This window comes from Corvus hawaiiensis, chromosome 1, assembly GCF_020740725.1.
Source record: "Corvus hawaiiensis isolate bCorHaw1 chromosome 1, bCorHaw1.pri.cur, whole genome shotgun sequence".
In the NCBI taxonomy this organism is placed as follows: Eukaryota; Metazoa; Chordata; class Aves; order Passeriformes; family Corvidae; genus Corvus; species Corvus hawaiiensis.
The window spans coordinates 57079503-57100289 of NC_063213.1; the positions used below are offsets into that span (position 1 = coordinate 57079503).

The window sequence follows — 20787 nt, forward strand, 5'->3', positions numbered from 1 at the left end:
CCCTAATATTCCATCCCTCTGCCGTATAAGGAAGGCTGCAAAATTAATAATTTACATTTTTTATTCAATAGCATTTTGACTTCTTACCACCCAAATTTGGGCTGGGTTTGGGTGTTTCAAAATATCAATGGTGATGCAGAAGCTTTAATATCCTCAGAGTAGAAAGGACCTTCATTTGAGATGGACATCGAGCAGCATAAGTATTTCCAAATGCTGTGCCAAAGTATTGGTTAAAGAGTGAGTTGAAGGAAAATGTATTCCCTACTGAGCCACCGACACACTTACTGCAGCACCTGATGCTCTTTGGAGGCCACTCATCTTAAGAACTGACCAGGTAAGACCCTGCTTAGCTTCAGAGATCTCACAAAATAAAAGCCCACAGTACAGTAGCACAGCTATAAACAAGATAAAACAATGACATATTAGTTATTGCACAATCTAATTCTTTCCTGATGGAGTACAAATTATCTCTGCAATGTTCCTGTTTTCCTTCTCACATTTAACCCATAATTCATGTCCTGTCACCCTTCTATTTCAGTAAATTATTTGCTCGAGAGGTACATCTGAATTGTGCAGTGATGATTGTGTGTAAAATACAAAAATAAAGATTATACAAAATGACTGCAGAAATGTGCAGTTGGTTGCAAAATCATCTGAACTGGCTGTCTGGAAACATCTGGAGAAAAACTTAGAAACAGTGATCGCAGCTCAGAATGTAATTTTTAAAAGCCAGGTCCAGAATATGTTTCTTACATTAATAATATCTCGAATATTATTATTTCTTCTTGCTAGTGACCAGTACAGCACCAATTGGCCTCCAGGAACTCATAAGACTTAAAACTCCTGGTATTTTATGACAATTCTTTTGTAATTCACTTCCATTTCTTCTGGATAAATACAAAACAAATCAACATTAAAATATCATTTTGTTATATGAAATATCTCAGAACAAAACATCATAATTTATCTGAAACATAATTATAAGAAATGAGGAAAGAAAAAGTGAGCTGTCCCTGAAAATATAATCTGGCACATGGAAACTTTACTAGTCTCAAAGATAACAAAGGAAAACCAGTAAGTATCAAATGCACAAAGAACTTGTAATAATTCTGATTACACCATGGGGCTGGTAACCCAAATGATAAATGTAGACATCCATCCTATAATTTCTACGAAGTGGAACTTAAGAACACAAATTCACATTAAATGCCTTCCTAACCGCACAGTGAAAGTCTCTGTATCTTCTTCCCCCCAAAATGGTCTTAGTATAGCATCTTGGTACAGCATCTTTCCACAAGAATTTCAGTGGTGGAAGCAAGAAAAAGAAATATTGTCCAGTCTCATTAATCACCCCTGGCAACTGAATTTCTAATCCCCACTTGTTTATCCTTATAATGTCGTTCAATCTCCCACCCCCACAGAACTAAACAAAATTTCTCTGTCCTGCAATTTTGTTTTTCAGTCAATACAAAATAATAAATAGAATATAACTGGCCTACGTAAAACTATCATCTCTTTGTGTAAATTCTGTCCTTGTAATGAAAAAAGAATCAACCAAAGAAACAAATGTTTGTGTTGCCTCCTGTGCTATGGAGCATGCAGTTCAGCACGTCAGACGTCATGGCCCACTAAATCTTAAGAAAAGTGCTTAATTATACAGTGCTTGCTCAGAAGTTTCAGATACAGAAGCTTTTTATGAACTGCCAACTGACATTTATGAAGCAATACATATTCTGCATCATGTAGAGCCAGTATCTCAGTTTACTCCTGGGATTCCACTAAAGAATTAAGGTGAGGGGGGTTACAAGTTGAAAACAAAAAATCAGTTTTGTGGCAGTGCAGTGTTTAGCTATTTATTACCTTTTTCCTGGTACACTGCTCAGAAATAAGGAGCTCAGAAAGTAGGCAAGAGGGTTTAATATTCAAAGAATGCCATAATCTCCCAGGCTTTTCCAGAGCAACCTGCATTACTGCAGTCCCTCTACCCAAGTAAAGTCAGCAGATTACTGTGCACAAATGCCATTCACTACCAATGATATGCTTTATGACTGAAATTTGAACTTTACTCACTCTTCTAGAAATAAAATCCTGTGCTTTCAGATAACCTAGTTAAACCCTGATGCGCTCTATAAATCAGGTGCAGTTATGACCTTAATGATTCAGCTTTTAAAATGCTGAAACTCAGCAAAAATAGTAAGCTGAGTTTTGTTTGTCAGTAAATGTTCAGATGGTCAGAAAGAATTCACTTCAATAAACATCTGATTTTACTACTTTATTATTAGATTTTTATTGGTATAAATTTACTCCTACTGATTTCCTAACTAATTAAAAAAGAAGATCTGTTTGGCTAGGTATTAGAAAATAAAATAACATGCACAGTTTTAAAAAAAAAAGCCGTGTCCACCTATTTTTTCCATAAAACAATGAGGAAAAATTTCAAAATTTTTCCTCTCAAGCCATTTAGTGTTAGTATAGGCAATGAATAAAGAGTTCTACTGCTGAAAACACAGAATTTGTCATCTAATTCCATTTGAAGAAAAATCAAATACTTTAGCTGATGAAATAGTACTATTATGGCGCCATGACCCCAGTGGCAGAAAGGATGCTGCTGTACCATTTGGAGAGCAAAAAAGGAGAACTGTGAATACAACTCCAGATACATTACAAACCATACATTCAGCCATTATAGCTACTGTAAGGCTGGCCCTTCTTTAATTTTCACTTTTTACTTTGTTTACTCCTTCCTTCATTGTTATTCTGAATGTAAGGAAGCATGCAAAAAGGATACTGGAATGAAAAACTGGTAGGTGGACAGTTTGAATGCTGCTCTGTACCAAGGAGGGGCATTACATGAACAAACACACTGCTTTGTTACAGAATAGTGAAACCTGACATACCTCTTCAAAACACGCTAAAACAGCAAACACAAGAGTTCAAACAGTCAAACCTTGTCACTAGCAGAATGGAATAGAGCTTTCTTCTATCTGAAGAGAGTACTCTTCCATCACAAGACTTTGCAAGAAATTAGCAAATCATTCCAATTACAGGGCATATTGTGTGTTTAGACAGTAGCATTATGAAAGCCAGGAACTGCGTTTTGCTAAATATATGTAGTGCAAGTAATCCATATTAAGAATTGTTAATGACAATAATTAGTGACAAATACAAGAATACACACTGATGTGCAAGAGCAGGCAAAACTGAATGCATCAAAAACTAAGGCCAGAAGCTTAATTATCCAATCTGCTATTTAAGGAAAAAGGCAAGGCTTCAAAAGTTTCAAAAGATAGTTTTTCTCACAACTAAATACAGTGAGATGTGTAGAAAACAAAAGTTACTTTTTTTTAATGAAACAGCAGTACAAGAATAAAAGTGCTGTTAACTTGAAAAATTCAAAAATTTTTCGACTACAGCCTTATATATTTCATTGCCCATAACCTTTTGAGTGATCAACTGAAAAAGATGTCTCTGTGCTACAAATTCATACAGCCTTTCCTAACCTGCCCCGAGGCTTAACGTGACCTATATTTAAAGCCAGAGGGAATCAACAATATGCAATAATCTACATTTTGAAAGAAAGAGGCAAAGTTCACCTTTGTTTACCAGTTGTATTACTATCATGTAATAGACACTTTCTTAATACTGAAATGTAGTATTTGACTTCCAGTTCTTTTTCTCATTCATAGTAGTTAAAATTCCAGCCAAATCCAGATGTATAATGAGTTTCAGGCTGAATTGATCTGTTGTTCATTAGTTCCACGCAAGACCCAGGATGCATGTGCACAACCTCAGTGGTACTTAAATGGCAATACAATTGAGCACCTACTCTTGCCCAAAAGAGAAATGAACACTATCCTAGTGCAGTCACAAGAAAATAAACAGAGCCCAGTAGAGTTCTTAGACACTGGTATGCAACTAACTACAACATCAAAATGCTCCTTTAGTCTTGTGCCAACTAGCACTCCTGGAAACAGCTGATGGGCAAGTGTTGGCAGTTAAGAAGTTCTTGGAACTGTGTCCAAAACGTAATTTGCACGCAAACACCTCTTTAGGAAGCTAATGAAGTCCACAAGCATATATATAGGCTTGTCCCACGCCAGCTGCCCTCAGTGACCAGCAACATACCTATGTACCTTCAGTGCACTGCTGGAGATACAGCCCTTGACACTAGCTCCCATTCCCCATACATACAGTGGAGGGTGTAAGTGCTGCAAGATGCCATGGAGCTATGTTTCATTCTCTTTGCCTCCTTCAACAGAAACTTTTTTTTCCCCCTACTTCTCAATCACTTTTCTATTGTGTTGCAGACTTTGCAACAGGACTCTAGATGTGAGTTGTAACTGGTGTGGGGCATGACCCAGAAAACTCCTGAAATGTTGTCTCTTAAGCAGATATGTCATATGCATTCAAATGAAAAATAGGTTGTGGGGGCTTTTTCCTAAAAAAAAGTTTAATTTAAAGTCAAAACTAAGAGCATTTAAATATGTCATTAAAGTATGCAAATGATACTTATGAAATATAAAACCATACAATCAGTACCTTTTTCATACCCCACACGGATGCAGGGTTTCACTGACTCCTCTGCCTCAGTGTCCCATCCACTTTGTTTGGAAGGCTGGACTTTCCCAGACCGATCCAGTAATCCAAGAACATGCTGACCAATTGTCTCCTCCATTGCTACAGTTGTCTTCACAACTTCTAAAAGAATCTTCATGAGTTTTTCATTAGCCTTCTGGAAAACTTGCCTGCAGGACAGAAACTAATCAATCCTCTCATTTTTCCATGATTTCCAAGTGGGTTTTATCCCTTATACACCCTTGCAACCAGAAAAGATTTGCAATCGAAATAACAAAATTAAGACTTCTTTTTTAAGGCTAAATCCCACATCATATAAATACTAAATACACAGTTGTGTTAAAAGTCAGTTCTTTGTACAAAATATGTAAAAAATCAAAGTATTTATCAATATTTCTACTTTTATCCTGGCATTTTATCTAGTTATTCTTTTAAAGTAGAGGTCTGCTTTTGCCTTGTATTCATTACAAAATCAATCTTTTCTCAAAATGACTGTTAAGAAAATTGTTCCTCTACACAGATCAAAAAAGTTACAGAATAGTCAAATGGGATTATAAAATAAAACATTAGTAACAATATAAACCTAATTCACATATGTACATACAATATGTATATAAATATATGTGTATAAATAATGTTTATGATTCAATGTGTGTAATACAAAATATATAGTAAGATAGGATAAGATTTGTCTCATCCTCTATGCCATTACACGGTTAGGCTTTATAAAAAATAAGACACAGTTTAACCTAAAGTACATAAACTTAGAAATATGGTTTTCTAGAACAAAAGATGCACATTATCACCAGTCAGAATAAAGCTTATAAATATTACTACTATAACAGCAAGAACATGATTATCAAAATTTAAGAAAAATATTTTCTTAACAGTTCTAAGCACCTTTCTTTAGAAAGAAGAGCTGAAGGTGTTTCATCAGGCTTTCTTCCCCCATCTTCATGCTCAAAGATCTGCTCTCTCACATCATTTTGGTTTTCATTTTCATTCTGAGTAAGTTTTGGCAGAGGGAGAGAAAACAAAAAGGACAGGAATCCTGTCATGTCAGAATCAACATATTCTTCTTATATACAGTAAAATATGAAATTTAAAACCTAAATTAGTTGTCATTTCTTTTTAATACTTCTGCACCAAATTACAAATCAAGTAATACTCCTACTGTGTGGAAAAAAATATTAACAAGACCAAACCAGGAAATCCAAGGCAGGGCCAATTAGAAAGAACTTTGTTACACTGATTAAGCAGTTGTTGTATTTTCTGTTTGTGTTGCCATAGCAATATCAAAAAGTGAGTTTACCTAAGGAAATAGCTGTAGCAATAATCCCCACCTTCAAGCTGTTCAACCAGCTTCTGCTTACCTTAAGTAAAAAGGCTATGTTTGCCACTATCACCTCTTGACTCTTAAAGCTGCTCTCTTCCAGCAATACCCAACATCTCTTAGAAAAATATATTACATAGAAAGAGTAACAGTGAAAAGGAAACTTCTGCTGGTTTTACATGCCATGGTTGCCCAGAAAGTCGAAGTCCATATTTACCTCTGTCTGTGTGCTGTTGTTTTGTAACTCACAAAACAGCCTCTCTTTTCCGGGTACGGAATGTTGTTTCAATGATTCCAGTTCTTCTAAAAGCATCCTCTCTCTCTCTGCAACGAGGCTGTCATTCTCCATTGAGACACGCTGAGAAAGAAGTGTTATAGAGGCTCACACAGTTTTTTAAGCTTCTGAGTAAAGGAAATCCTGTCACTTCTAATTTGTTACAGACCTTGAACAATGAAATTTCAGTCCATCTCTTTAAATCATTACAAACATTTACTAGAATGGACTATAGCGAAAAAATACTTAAACCTCCCTTAAGATTTTCATACCATTTTTATGCTCTTTAGCAAACGCAATGGTCACAATGCAAGCTGGAGGGAATTTCTGAATATTACATGCTATAACATGTTTTGCACAAGAAAAAAGATGAAAATAACTTATTTTTATAAAAAGTCCACACACATTCTCTTTTAGAAGAGCTAGAAGTGTTCATGGCTTAAACACAACGCATACATTCCTACCCAGTTCTTATGAACATACATACTTGGCATTAAAAACTGGAAAAATCCCAGCAGCCTAAGTTCTACTTAATGATTTTTATCAGTTTCAGGAATTTGCAACCCTGACAAAGATGCAGTTACAAACTGAAAAAAAAAAAAAGTAAGAGGAGAAAGTATGCATATATCAAAAGGAAAGATTTTCAGGATAAATGATTCTGTTACACCTTTAAAGCTGCTAGGAGAGTCACCTGATGTTGCTGCAAAGGATTCCTAAGGTACAAGTGACTGGCTTTCTAGATTCCAGAATTCCTCAAGCCCAAACTTAAACAGAGCAGAACCAGGTTTGGAAAAGGTCTGAAGCTCCACACCACAGTGAAAGCAAAGAATTTTAGAATTCACTGATTACTACCTTCATGCGCATTTCGATAATGTTACATGGTTGAAATTAAATTAGAGCAAGACATAGTCTTCTGAATTCTGTTTACTTTGTCTTTTAGTGGAAAGAATCCTTGAAAGATACGTCTATAAATGACACTATTTTTGAAGTATTATTCATTAAGATACACTAATGAGTTTCATTAGCACATCTACTGCAGGCTTTGAAGAGATACAGAGTGACAGCAAGTTAAGTTTGAAAAGGCAAAGAAACATGGATGTTTCCCACCAAACCCCACAGATTTTGTTTCATTCTGAAAGTTGGTAAGGACTTATCTCCTGGAAATGGGGAAAAAAACCCCAAAATGCCAAACCACATTGTTGCAGGAAGCCACTGATACTGTTCAAGTCTGAATGGTGAAAAACAAAGAATTTTATAGTATTTCTAGCCATGGCTGGTGGCTTCATTGATGTAAATGGCTGCTAGCCTGCATCCTGCATAGGGCCATGTATCTGTGAGGCGGCACGATTAACAGTGCATGCACACTCACTCTCTTCTGGCTGCTGTGCAGCACTGCAGATTTGTTCCACATTTACAGAAGTCCAAATCGATCCATCACTGTCTGAGCTTTGATTAAAGAAATATATCTTCCATAAATATATGCATATATGTGTTTGCATGTACAAACAGATATGTGTGTGTGCACAACTGTGTAGGCATGCACAGAGTAAATATGTGCATGTCTCTCTCTCTCTCTAAATAGATATAAATGCATAAATAAATGAATCTGCCTGGTGATGTCCCTTTGTTAACCAGTATTAACTCACTGGTTGAATTCTGTATTACCTCAGCTAATTGCACTTTAAGACTCTCCAGCTCTGCTAAGAGCTGATCCTGATTTTCTTTCTGACGCTCCATTTGCTGCATGTGCCCCTGTCTCAGTAGCTCAGTTGCCTGTTGATGCTCCTGGTACTGGCGCACGAGCTCCTGCCGCATGTCCTCCAAACGCTCCTCGTACAACAGCAGCTGACTGGACATTTCTGTGTCTGCGGCCGCCATCTCACCAGAGCGCTGAAACAGTGCAACAATTTTAGCATTTTATGTTCAACAACTGTTCCTAGGAAATACTTATATACATTTTAAAAAATGCTTTCATAAATTAAAGTATCTGTCATGAAAGCATTATCGTGTTGCCTGCTTCTTTGGAAGGTCCAGGCTTAGGATTATTTTTCATTTAAAAAGACAATTTTTTTCTAATAACTCTCAACAGAATTGACTTTTATGCTTTTTATGACTCCCTTTTACCTTATTTATTCCAGCTAGGCCCCACCCCATGTTTATGAAATGCTAACCATATGCTCTACATCACTTTAATAATTTTTGTGTTCAGCTGATATCCTTTATCACAAGAGACTCAAACTGTTTAAGCACTATTTTTAATCTGTTCTTTGTATAAACTCTAAAATATAACCTAGCTTACAAAAAGACTTTAAATAATTTATTGTCTGCAATACAGTTGGTGTCATATGCCCCTCCACAGGCATAGCACACAGGAAAGAAGGGTAGATAATTTAGGTCCGAAGATGTCAACCCTTTGAAAGGGAAAAGGAAATATTTAAATGGAATTTTCATCCTCATTTTTTCTTTGCTGGTTTTTTTAACACTTACCGGTGTTCCTTCTGCTGTAAGATCTTTGCTATGGGAAAAAAGTTCTTCAGAAATCACTGATGTATGTGTGGTCTGTCCTAATATACAATCAGGGCTGCTGTTAGAATGAAGCTGTTCTCCAAGTGAGTTGATCTCTCCAGTCTCTTCACTGAGTTCCTTGCAAAGTGATTTCAATTCTTCTTCATGCTTACTGCCTTTTCCTGTTGCTTTTCTAAGAAGGCTGTCAACCTCTTCTTCACTGTGTTGCTTCTTAATTTCAAAATGTATTCCCTCTTGATGTACAATCTGTGTTGGTGCTTCTTCTACCTTCTGTCTAGCAATTCCTGACAATTCAGTCTGTTTGGCAAATGCTACACTCATTGACACAATAACCTGAATAAATAAGAGAAATCCGTATGAGTTTATGCTTCACAGCATCTCCTGTTACTGAAGAAATCTCATAGATGACCACCAACAATATAAATGTAAATACCAAAAGTTCCCAGAGAAAAACAGGAAGATAAAAGAACAAAGATATCTTGTCAATCCTGAAAATGGTCACATCTTAAAATACAGATATTCTGTATTTAAGGTAGTTTAATAAGCTACGATGCTGTTTTCAGTTACAATAGATTATTTAGCATGGAATTATCACGTTCATTTTAAAAAAGATCCTATTCGATGATTTCAAAAAGCTCTGGCACACTGACTTATGAGCAGCTGTGCTAAGCTTTCTCTGTTCAGCCAAGCATCCTATGTAAAAGTTCGACTGACATGGAATTTTGGGCTGTATAAAGAAAGCAGTGCTATGTGCTTGATACACATGGAATTTTACTTGACCAGAAAGAAATTATTGGCACTAACTAGCTGCAGTTGCAGTTACAACAGGCTGATAACTTTTGTGTTATTAAGTATCTCTAATACAAATAAACCCCTTCTCCAATCATGTGAGCAACTCTATTCTAGATTTAGAATACAGTCATTTACAGCATAAGCTACAAAAAGTGTGAAATAGTATAATAAATACAGAAGTGTTACACTTGAAAACACCAAACTCTTCCTTTCCAGAAAATATGAGTTTGTCTTTTGAACTTAAATTGATGTTAACCAAATGCAACATTTGTTTCCTCATAAGGAAGGGTTTTCTTGGCAGCAGATAAGAGAATTTTTTTTTTCTGCAAAGAAGTGGAAACTTTTTTGCAAATCAAAAAGTAAATAAATCCACAAACAAATAAATATACTCTACCTATAAAATCTTAATTTTACTTTTCCTGTTTTGGAGTTACCAGATCCAAAGAAAAACTACACATTTTACACAACATACTAAAATGCACAATAAAATATGATCAGAAGATAGTATTAAACTGTCATCTGCAAAATCTTTCCAACTGACCTCCTGTTAAGCCTATGGTAGCAAGAAATACAGTCTAAGTCTGTGGATTTTTAAAATAAATTCTAGAGCAGAATATGGTAGCATGTTGTCTACTTCCTTTGAAGTTTTAAGCACCATCACTACAATCCACATGAATAGAAATTGTGAGTTAGGAATAGGATGGATTGCTAAAAAACATCAAAATGTTTCAGAATTTTTCAAGACTTTCCCATTCAGAAGCCAGATGAAACAATTCCTTGTAAATAAATCATACAAAAGTTAGCACATGGTACAACAACTGTCTAAATGGTTGAAAAGGGCAAATTAAAATGACAGATTTTTTAAACATATTTTAAAGTAACGAAATAAAAGTAATACCTTTGCTACTTCTTCTTCTAACCTTTCTTGATACTGCTTTTGTAGTAACTGAATAACATCCAGATCATTCTGAATTTCAATCTCCCTACCAAGCTGTAAGAAAAACATGAAATCTCAGACCATGTATTTGTGATTTTATTTCATTAGTTTCAAGTTTCAATCTGGCAAGAGATTTTTTCCTCATACAAATCACATAATTTTGTACCACAACACAGAAGAACCGGGCAAAAGACTTTGTCTTGTTTCTGCTTCAAAATGAATCTTAAAAGTTGAGTTTGCAACAACTCTTCTTCCAGCACTATTTGAGATGTCAAATGCAGTGAAACCAGGTCAGCACAGAATCACCGTACTAAACAACATCATTATTTTGCAAAACGCAGAATTTTTGAGCCAAGTTTCCAGCACCCCTAGGGGAGGAATGCGTGGGGTCTTTCCCATTTGCACTTGGTCTCTTAAAATCTTTGGGATTACTTTTTCAAAATTTCTCCTAAACTGTTCAGCGTGTACTACAAAAGTACTGGGATTTCACTTCAATTGCTCCTTTCATAACTCGTTTTAAATAAAAGTCACAATATTTTAAAGATTCCTGAAGAAATCCCAGAATTTGAACACTAATTCTCTTCCACCTTAGTAAGAGGCAGTCAACTGAAATGTCTTATTTCAGAGATGAAATAAATAAAATAAATTTAAACCCAGCATCAATAAACCAAGTTTTATTGATCATAATTCCCAGTAGTTTTCTCAACTTCATCTTAGAACCCAAAGCATCTAAATTATGTCACGCTTATATATATTAGCTATCAACTGAGTTAATACCATACCTCTAATGCTTTATCTGTTCTTTTCTGATGAAGACTTTCTGTGCCCTTTACTTTCCTGAAGACTTCTTTTAACTTTCTTTCTGAATCCGTGGATACACTAAAAAGGTACAAAAAGCAGAGAGAGGAAATAATAATTAAAAAAAAAAATCAGCATTTCATTGCCCATGACTTGGTGAAAAGCAGAATGTGTTAAGTGGACCTAAACTTCACCACAAGCTTTATTACTATCTGTCATTCCAGAAAATAATTGATTTCAGGCAACTACAGCCACTCAAGATGCCTTTAGATGTAAAGGATAGTGCCTGGAGAGGATTAAATGTGGTCTACTGAGTTGAAGTTTTGAAATTGCTGCTATAAAGTTCATACATGTGAAATTACTTTTATACATTATTCCATTTAACAAATCTTCCTCTATTAATTATAAATGCTGCACTACTTAATTTGCAATGTTTATGTCATTTCTTTATGAGACTCCTAACAACTCCTGAAGGAACAAAACTACAGAAGAGCAATATGGTTATAAAGAATTTCTCGAATTCTGAAGTAAAACACATAGCTTTACACGAATGGTTATTTGAAACACCTCTTGAACAAGCACAAAGTTATAACCATTGTAAAACTGGTTAATACCTTGTGTGGTCAGCGGATACCCCAGCAATCTGAAGCTTATCCTGAAGATGGACAATCTCTGCAGTGTGCTTCTCTTGACTTTCTTTCAGCTGCTGTTGAAAATAGGACCGGAGGAGCTCCAGTTCTTGAGCATGCTGTTCCTCAAGTTGTTTTTTAAGGTTCTCTATCTCCTTCAAACAGTATTCTTGGATTGTAGGATCTATATATAGGTTATTTGAAGTAGGGGGTGAGAAAGAACGAAAGAATGAAAGAACGAAAGAACGAAAGAAAGAAAGAAAGAAAGAAAGAAAGAAAGAAACTACATTAACTTCTTCACAAATATTTAGCAGTGATGGACTGAATAATTAATGTAGTTAAAAACCAATTCTGACATCCTATCGACTACTTTTCCATAACAAAGAATGATAACCTAATCTTCCATTTTGCAAAATAATATCTGATATCAGTAACAAATTTTTATTGTGGAAAACTAAAAAATACTAAACCAAAAATATATCACAGAATATAATTCTGAAATATTTTACAGAATTAAGAAAATCATAGTATTGTACTTCAAAATCTGAAAAAATCTCTTATGTTCAATTAGTAGTAAGATATAAATCACTTAAAATTAGAAGTCATTGTCTTGTCTTTCTTTCTGAATATACATACATTAAAAACAGCATATACATTTTTTTACCCATTAGACTCTGTGAAGGAGTCTGCAGACTTTCCTCTCCTATTTCCAGATGGAGAGGTTCCTCTTCTTTCCTCCTTTCTGAAGAAGATAGCCATGGTTCTTTGACCTAAATAATAATAAAGTAAATGCAATTAACAACGATTTGTCTAGTAGTAGCACAAATATATCCAGTGCTGCACTCCCAGTATGAAAGAGAAATGGACATACTGGCATGAGTTCAGCAGAGAGTTACAAAGGAGATGGGAGGCTTGGAGCATTTGTTGTACAAGGAGAGGTTGGAAGAGCTGGGCATGCATAACCTGAAGAAGACAAAGTTGCCCACCCGGTTTGTGAAGTATCAAAATTCAGCCGGACACAGTTCTTGGCAACCTTTTCTAGCTGACACTGCTTTGGGCAAGGGGCTGGACAAGATGAACTGCAGAGGTGTCTCCTAACCTCAACCAGTCCACAATTCTGTGACATGGACAGCAGCTTTCTCCATTTTTTAAAATCATTCCCTTGCTCTGCCACTCAACCAGGATACACAAACACACTTTCAAACACTTCCTCACTCATGCAGAAGGAATTCATGTGACAGAGAAAATTCAAATGCTCCTATACTCTATGCTATGAAAGTTTACCTGTTTAGACTTCACTGCCAGCTGCTCTTGAAGTGCTTTCAGCCTGCTGTATTCTTTCATTATCTTGCATAGAAGTGTATCCATACGTTCTTGCACAGTTAAATTACACAAAGAACCAGGGACTTTAAAAAAAGAAAACAAACATTTTACCATAAATGTTAATGCAAGTGATTTGTTCACAAGTTCTCCCCTGAAGAATTATCCAATAAACATTACAAAATACTGAAACAAGTGATGCCCTTTCAGATTTTGAATGCATTTTTACATGTATTGATACATATGCATTTTTTTGGTAGAGCTGCTAGCTTCTTCTACAAAAGGAGGAAGAGGAACAGAAAAACCCCAAACACTTTTTTCCACCAATATGCACTAAAATGAAAAGAGCATAAAAGAAAATATCCATTATAAAAGTAAAGGGGTTCAGAATAATGAGGTAATCTCTAAAACATCTATTTAAGCACATGAATTAGTACCTGAAAAAGTAATGGAAAAACTGCCAGTCTGAAATACTTTAAATAAGTACTTTTAACCAGCATGATAGTACAAAGTCATTACCTTGAGCTTGACCTCTGTATACTGGTAATTCTACACTCAGTTTTTCTTTCCCAGCAGGTTTACAGAAAATTTCCTGTTCCCTATCAGGAGCCTCTACAGCAACTGAAGAATGTTCATTTTGACTGCCACACAAAACCTGTATAACAAATGAAACAAAGCAAAAAGTAAACAATTTCTTATTATCAATCACAATTCACAGAGAAAACAAGAAAAATAGGAAAGTAGTATTTTGTGAGCATTAACTTCTGTGAAAATTATGGCATAAATGTTCTGTTGAATCATAAGAACCTAGACAATCTTTAAAACTCCTGATAAACAGGTATGAAAAGACTTCTCAGCTAAAGCATAAATGCATATGTTTTCAAATCATTATTTAATTTGGAACTGCCAAGTATTAAAATCTTGCAGAGAAAGGCCTCCTTTATCAATGTGGAAAGCAAATTTACATTGTAAATGTCTCATTCTCATAAGCTGCAATTTTATGTGGAAGAGGAATTCCCTCCAGCAAAAATTTGTATCTTTTTAGGGATTACATCTCATCTAGTTCTTTAAGTGCTGAACAAATCAGATAAAAGGGTATGGCACAAAAAAGCAAGTAATGAACAGAATACCCTACGTTTGTTGGTGCTATGTGGCCAGCAGAACACTGCCATATTCACAATGGGCAGGCAAACAGAAGATTTATCCATGTGATGTCTAAAGATAAATGATACTTGAAACTGCTTGCTCAAAGCACAGTAGGATTCTTTATTTAAAGAGTTTGTACTCAACAAAAACCAAATTCAACTTATAAAAGTAAAACCATAATTTCTCTGACGGCTCAACAAAGAATCATACAAATAGGCAGCATTTTTCACACTGTGAAGTAACTCATGCCAAGGACTCTCATTCAGCTGCTACCTTCTGTGAGCTATCATGGAGTCCTGCTTAATCTCTCCTATGCTGGATCTCAAGTTTAAAAGTTCTGCTATTCACTTTCCCAAAAAGGTGTTGAAAGAAGTCCAGCTAAGAAGGAAAAAAACCCCCACAAACCACAAAGCCCTCAATAGAAGTATTTTAGACTTGAAAACCATGGCTGATAGTGACAAAAGCAGCTTAATTTATCTAGAAATAAGTCTAATAAGTAACTCAATTGATGGTCAAAAATTACCTGTAAGAGCCACCAATTACTACTATTCTACAAAAAAAGATATGGCAAATTATTATTAGGGGTGGCTGATATTAGAATAAAGACTAAATATAAGCTTCAATTTTTGACAATAATGTTTATTTACTAAAAACAATACAGACAGTAATTTTTTAGATTGTTTGACACTTAAGTCTTTAAAAGGTAAGCTGCAGCTAAGAAAGAAATTACTATCTTATTGCAGATATGAGAGGTGATGTCCTGCGCCTCGGTATGTGTGCGACATCAGACTCTTGAATCAAAAACATATATCCAAAGACAAAGAGAAAGGAAAAAAGTACTTCCAAACTAGTAGAGATGAGATCAACATTAGCTAGAAGCTTAAGACTATGGTTAGACAAAAGACTTGTCTGGACAAGGACACAAACCAATTTAGGAAAAAAAATACAAAATCTTTTGCAATGCTATTTTGGAAGCCTAGGTTTAGCAGTCTCTATTTTGAGATCAATGCAAAGAAAAAAGCTGCAAAGGAAACCTGCAAAAACAATGTGGAAAAACATGATGACTCACAGTAACCATCATTTGTCTTCCAAATTCTCATTTTAAAAAAGGCTTTTTGTTAAGTCTTACCTGAGCCAGCCTGGAACATTCCTCAGTTACAGCTTCATTCAGTTTTTCTATAAGTCTTTGTGTAGATTTCCCTTCATCATCTATGAATACAAATTATTCACATTATTTTTAAACTCTAGATACACAACTTTTCAAAGGCCTAATTTCCTGCCTCAGTGAAGCTGCCTCTTCAGCTTGAAGAAGGGCGTGGTTTTTTGTTCCCCTCTTTATTGTTCCAACACATGGACAGTTTCAATTATTACAGTTGAGCTGCATGTTCTAGAGGAGCAAGACATAAGAAATGGCTTTGTGTATTAGTGACCTCCAGAAGGATAAAAGTGTACAGAAACTACTGGAGGGAGAAGAACTTATGCAAACAAGTTAAACAAGGGCAAAACACGGGATAACAGAAAAAGCTGGGATAGAAAACCATCATGATAACATAAAAACTCACTGAGGCAAAAAGTAGTACCAAAGTTTACCTAAAGTATGCAGGGAGTCAATGCAGCAATTCAAAGAAAAAAGAACAAGTCCAAAAATACTTTGCTGATGCATTTGCCTATTTCACCTTATAGGTGAATCTATGATATAGATTTACAATTAATTGAGCTAATACTAACAGGAATCAATGAGTTGTAATACTTTTTATTCCTTATTTTTTAATATACTTTTTTTTCAAGTTACCTCAGTAACAGACTACATGTAATGGCTAAACAGTTTGTTATAAAACCATTTCAAAATGTTATTTAAAAACAATTTATTGGACAGCTAGATGCATAAACTCTTGTGCTTATTTGGTCGGGGTTTTTTAAGACACTGTTTTTTGTATAGAGCTTCATTCTCATCATATTGGTCAAGTTACCTGCTTGTTGAAATTTCAGGGTCTGGAGCTCCACCTGATGCATTCTTTTAAGATCATTCATCTCTTGTAGATGACTATGAACAAGTTCCTCTTTAAGACTGCAAAGTGCACTCTCTTTTTCTGCTTCCAAAGACTCACGAACTTGGTCTACATGAGCTGAATAAACCAGAGATAGGCAAATCCGCTGTGCTTCCATTTGTAGTTGCAAGTCAGTCTTTGAATAAAAAGATGCAAGTTAAAAAGAATGAGAAACAAGAATATAGAAAGACCCATCTTTGGAAACTTCTGAGATTAATAATATGTTGAATGGAATTCTGCATATATGGTATGCATAAGGTAAATTTAAATATACATAGTTTGGAAAATTCAGTTTTAACAAAACAGTAAGACACTTCTTCAACTTAAAATAAAAATCAAATTAAAATCAACAAAACTCAAAACGCTTCCATTTCTATTTTGCAGCAATAAAATCCCAATGAATTTTAACCCAGTGAAGCAAGAGCAGTATCACTACTAACGGAGTAGTTAAGAAAGTGTACTCCAAACACAGAGAAAAGATTGTATTATTAGCAGACCTTAAAAACCTTGATTTCCAAGGCTTGTAGTTCTAGTTTGCACTTTGGGGATGTTATTGCTAAAGAAAAAAGATGTTTGGGATATGCCAACAGGGAGCTGCTTAGAGCTGAAGTTTGAAAAGGTTTTTAGACAGCTCTGGATCACAATGATTTTTAGTTGTATGGCAGGAAATTGTAGGAGCCTTATCACAGCCTTATAAAAAACAAACCAACCGATCAACCAACCAAACAAAAAAGCCTAAAGCAAACCTTCACACAACTAAAGCTCTTTTTTATAACCTCACAACTGTTTCCAATGTGGCTTTGCTTGTGATTTTTTTCCTTAGGAAATGAATGAACTAAACCACAGTATTAGGCAGTTGGTGGTATTAGTTCACTGTTAGGTGGACTTTTATAACATGGAAAAAAAAATCTAATAAAGTAGAAGTCTGCTTAACATCTATTTCTACAGAATATTTAGTTGCATACATCTTGCAGCATGTTATTGAACTTCACCAGTGTATATAAATTTAAATTTATATACAGATTTATGATTCCACCACCTAATTAAATACTAGTACCTCAGTACTTAGCTATTTATATGGACAAATAACAATCCTTTCCATATTACCTACAATTAATTTCCAATACCAAGAAATACAAGCAAAATTTCTCCAGCAAAACTTAAGAGAATAGTTAGAATCACACAATATGTGTTCCCATTATCACATCCAGATAAATTTCTTATCAAGTGATAACCACGCAAGCACAAAAAAATTGATAACGTAATATTAGTATTTCACAAGTTTGATATTTCAAAAGTTTGGTCAAATGTGACTGATGACGTTTCATTATTTTTTATATTGTTGAATGAGTAGAGAACTGAAAAAACTTATCACAGAACAAAAAATTATGTCCAAAATAAATTTTCTCCTTAAGTAAGTGAAATGCTGCATCAAAATATGAAGTGCTCTGGTAGTCCTCTTAGGTTTTTTTTGTTGCTGTTGATTTAATTAAATGTAAGGGAAGAGTATTTTTTCCATTCAAAAAGCATCCTCATACACATTGACTATGATTATAAACCCCTTTCAACCACTGGTCACACTGACACACACCTATACTTCAAAGCAGCCAGCTGGAAAGAATATGATGCAAATTTCCAAATGTGAGCTCCTGCAAATTTTCATAGTTAGAGTATTTTCCATACTGTTTTATGTAACATACCTGTTCTGATTTTAAGGCATCCACTTGCTGCTGAAGGTTATTTTCACTCTGTGTAATGGCTATTAACGATGTTTCCTCCGGCAGCCTGTCTGGTGTTCCATGCAAATGTTCCACAAGAAACTGCTGTTCTGGTTTCAGCATTTGCTGGACTGCCTTCCTTTTTGTTACCTCATGACTGCAGTCTTTCCTAGAACTTAGATTACCTCTTATATTTATTCTTTCATCATCTTTATTCCTCGAACCAGGGGATTTATTCCTACTTTCAGATGCTGGAGTAGCAGTCTTTAGAGATTTTCCTTTAGAGCATTTTGTCTTAGAGTCATTACTACTACTATTTGTTCTCTGAACATGACTAATTGTGACTTCTAGTTCTTTACATTTTACTAGAATTTGCTCTTTCTCATCTTTTAAAGATTTGACTTCTTCATTTAAATGACAGATTTCACTATCCTTTGACCTTAATTGTTCAGAGAGATCAGAAAGTCTTAGGGATAATTCCACTTTCTCACGCTGAGTAACCTGAAGCTTTTCCATAAGTTCCATGGCATCTTTCTCAACAACTTCTCCAGCCTCAAATATGTCTTCCCTGGACACCTTTATTTCTTTACTCCCTTCAAAATCAGAGGATTTAGTTTTAAATAAAACTGGTCTATTGCTTTGTAAGTGGCAGAGTTTTTCATTCAAAGCTTTGAGTTTGCTTTTATATTCTGCTTCCTGCTTTTTCTTGCTCTCTTCTAACTCAGTTTTTGCCTTCAGAAGACTTGCACATTCTTTCTGCAGTTCGTTATAACTAGCTTCAAGTTTTTTCTCAGTCAATGAAAAGGTACTCTTCTGCCTTTCAGTATCCTCTTGGAGGAAACTGTTTTGGTTTTTAAGTTGCTCGTTTTCAGTAATCAGCTTTTCTATTCTTTTTTGCAAGTCCAAAATTTCTGTCTTAGAGGTAACACTACTGTTACAAAGTATGTTTCCTTCAGAGCTTACCAACATATTTTTTAATTTCTCTTCCAGAGTTTTGTTTTCCCCCTTAAGAACATTATTTTGTGTTTCTAGTTCTGAACATTTTTTTTGAAGGCTATCTTCTCTCTCCCTCATTTGTTCCTGCATCAACTCAGTTTTAAGCTGCAGCTCTTGTATTTCCTGTTCAAGGGTACCCTTCTCTTTTTCCTCTTGCCTAAGCACTTCAATCTCCTTCTCCAGTTCATGGATTTGAAGTGTCATTTCTTCAGATTTAGAATTTACAATAGACTGCTGTATATCTTTCAGGTTCGTAATCTCTAGTATCAACTGATTTTGCTTTGTGATTAAGTTGTCCTTTTCATATTGCATGGCTTCTATCTTTTGACTCATTTCATTCTGTACTTCATCTAACTGCTGTTTATGGTGCATATTCAAGTTGTGTTTAAGGCTTTCCATGTTCACCATGTGCTCTTTCTCTAAGTCTTCTTTAAGCCTGGAAAGTTCCTCTTCATGACTAAACAGAAGTTTTGTTCTCAATCTCTCTAATTCTGCTTCTTGCGATTCTGCCATCCTGTCCAAAACTGCATCCTTCTCCCTTTCTAGCATTTCAAGTTTTATTTTGTAATTCGTGATTTCTGCCTCATGTTTTAATTCCAAATCCTTCCTAAACTCAGAGGCAGAAGTCAGCTGAGTTTTTAAATCTTCAATCACAAACTGGTATTTTTCAGCTTCATTTAATCTACATTCCATATCCACTATAGTTTGCTTGGCTCTTTGAACCTGCTCTCTTGAAAAATTCAGTTCTTGAAGAAGATCTTCAATTCTAGTTTGTTGAAGAGATTTCTCTGTCGCGATAATTTCCATCTGTTGTGACAACTCTTGCTTTATTTTTTCCCTTTCTTTATCAGCATCTTGCAATTTCACATTCAATTCATTAATTCTAATATTCATTAAATGAATTTGATCTTTATTAACATTCTCATTAAAACACAAACTTGAAGTTTTCTCCAATTCTACTTTTTGTTGCAAAAGACGCTGTTCTATTTCCACTGTATGTTGCTTAATTAATTCTTGCTTCATTTGTACAATCTGCTGGCCATGCATTTCATCTAATTCAGCCTGAAGTTGTGCCAGTCTCCTTTGTGTTTCTAATTCCATTTTTTGCACAATGTCAGCTTCAGACTGGCTGTCTTTGTAACATCGTTTCTGCAGTTCCTCCACAGTTCCCATTAATTGTTTTATTTCATCAGAACACTGCCTTTCTTTTTGTTTGTAGGTGGTAAGTTCAACTTTCATATTACTTATCTGCTGGTTCCTTAGTGAAATCTCTTCTTTCAATTCTTCAAGTAATTTACTGACATCTGATAATTTTTGCTTAAGCTCAAATGAATTTTTTTCCTCTTCTCCAAGTTTTGCTTCCAGCTCTTCAACTAATGCTTCTTTTTCTTGTAATTTATTCAAATCTTCTCCCTCTTTTTTCTGTTTATCCTTTAAAAAAATGAGGAAAACCATGTCCTTATTTTTAGCTAATTATCTGAACATGTAAGAGTATTTCCAGACTTAGCTATTTAGTCTTTCTTAGAAGGCTAGAGAGGCTATGTTAGTTATAAAACATAAATATAAATTATTTGTTGACCTCATTTGGAGGTTTCCTGCACCCTTGGAATACCTGAGAACCCCTACCCCACCCATGTCATCATACCCCTCCCCTACGCTTTCCAACCCCCTGTGTCTCTATCACTTTTAACATTT

General features: G+C 35.1%; 1 protein-coding gene across 7 annotated transcripts in view; it reads right to left on the bottom strand.

The window, feature by feature from the left end:
- The window catches only part of AKAP9 (A-kinase anchoring protein 9), a 105676-nt gene that overhangs the window by 40533 nt on the left and 44356 nt on the right, over nucleotides 1-20787 (bottom strand). For all 7 annotated transcript variants that reach the window (XM_048305882.1, XM_048305871.1, XM_048305854.1 and 4 more), the window contains 14 exons: nucleotides 18079-20523; nucleotides 16301-16514; nucleotides 15460-15539; nucleotides 13704-13839; nucleotides 13149-13270; nucleotides 12529-12634; nucleotides 11850-12048; nucleotides 11220-11316; nucleotides 10399-10491; nucleotides 8670-9041; nucleotides 7848-8072; nucleotides 6126-6266; nucleotides 5476-5579; nucleotides 4540-4745 (listed from right to left, as the gene is read on the bottom strand). In XM_048305882.1, coding sequence (XP_048161839.1) covers nucleotides 4540-4745; nucleotides 5476-5579; nucleotides 6126-6266; nucleotides 7848-8072; nucleotides 8670-9041; nucleotides 10399-10491; nucleotides 11220-11316; nucleotides 11850-12048; nucleotides 12529-12634; nucleotides 13149-13270; nucleotides 13704-13839; nucleotides 15460-15539; nucleotides 16301-16514; nucleotides 18079-20523 — 4540 coding nt within the window. The remainder of the gene's footprint in view (nucleotides 1-4539; nucleotides 4746-5475; nucleotides 5580-6125; nucleotides 6267-7847; nucleotides 8073-8669; nucleotides 9042-10398; nucleotides 10492-11219; nucleotides 11317-11849; nucleotides 12049-12528; nucleotides 12635-13148; nucleotides 13271-13703; nucleotides 13840-15459; nucleotides 15540-16300; nucleotides 16515-18078; nucleotides 20524-20787) is intronic.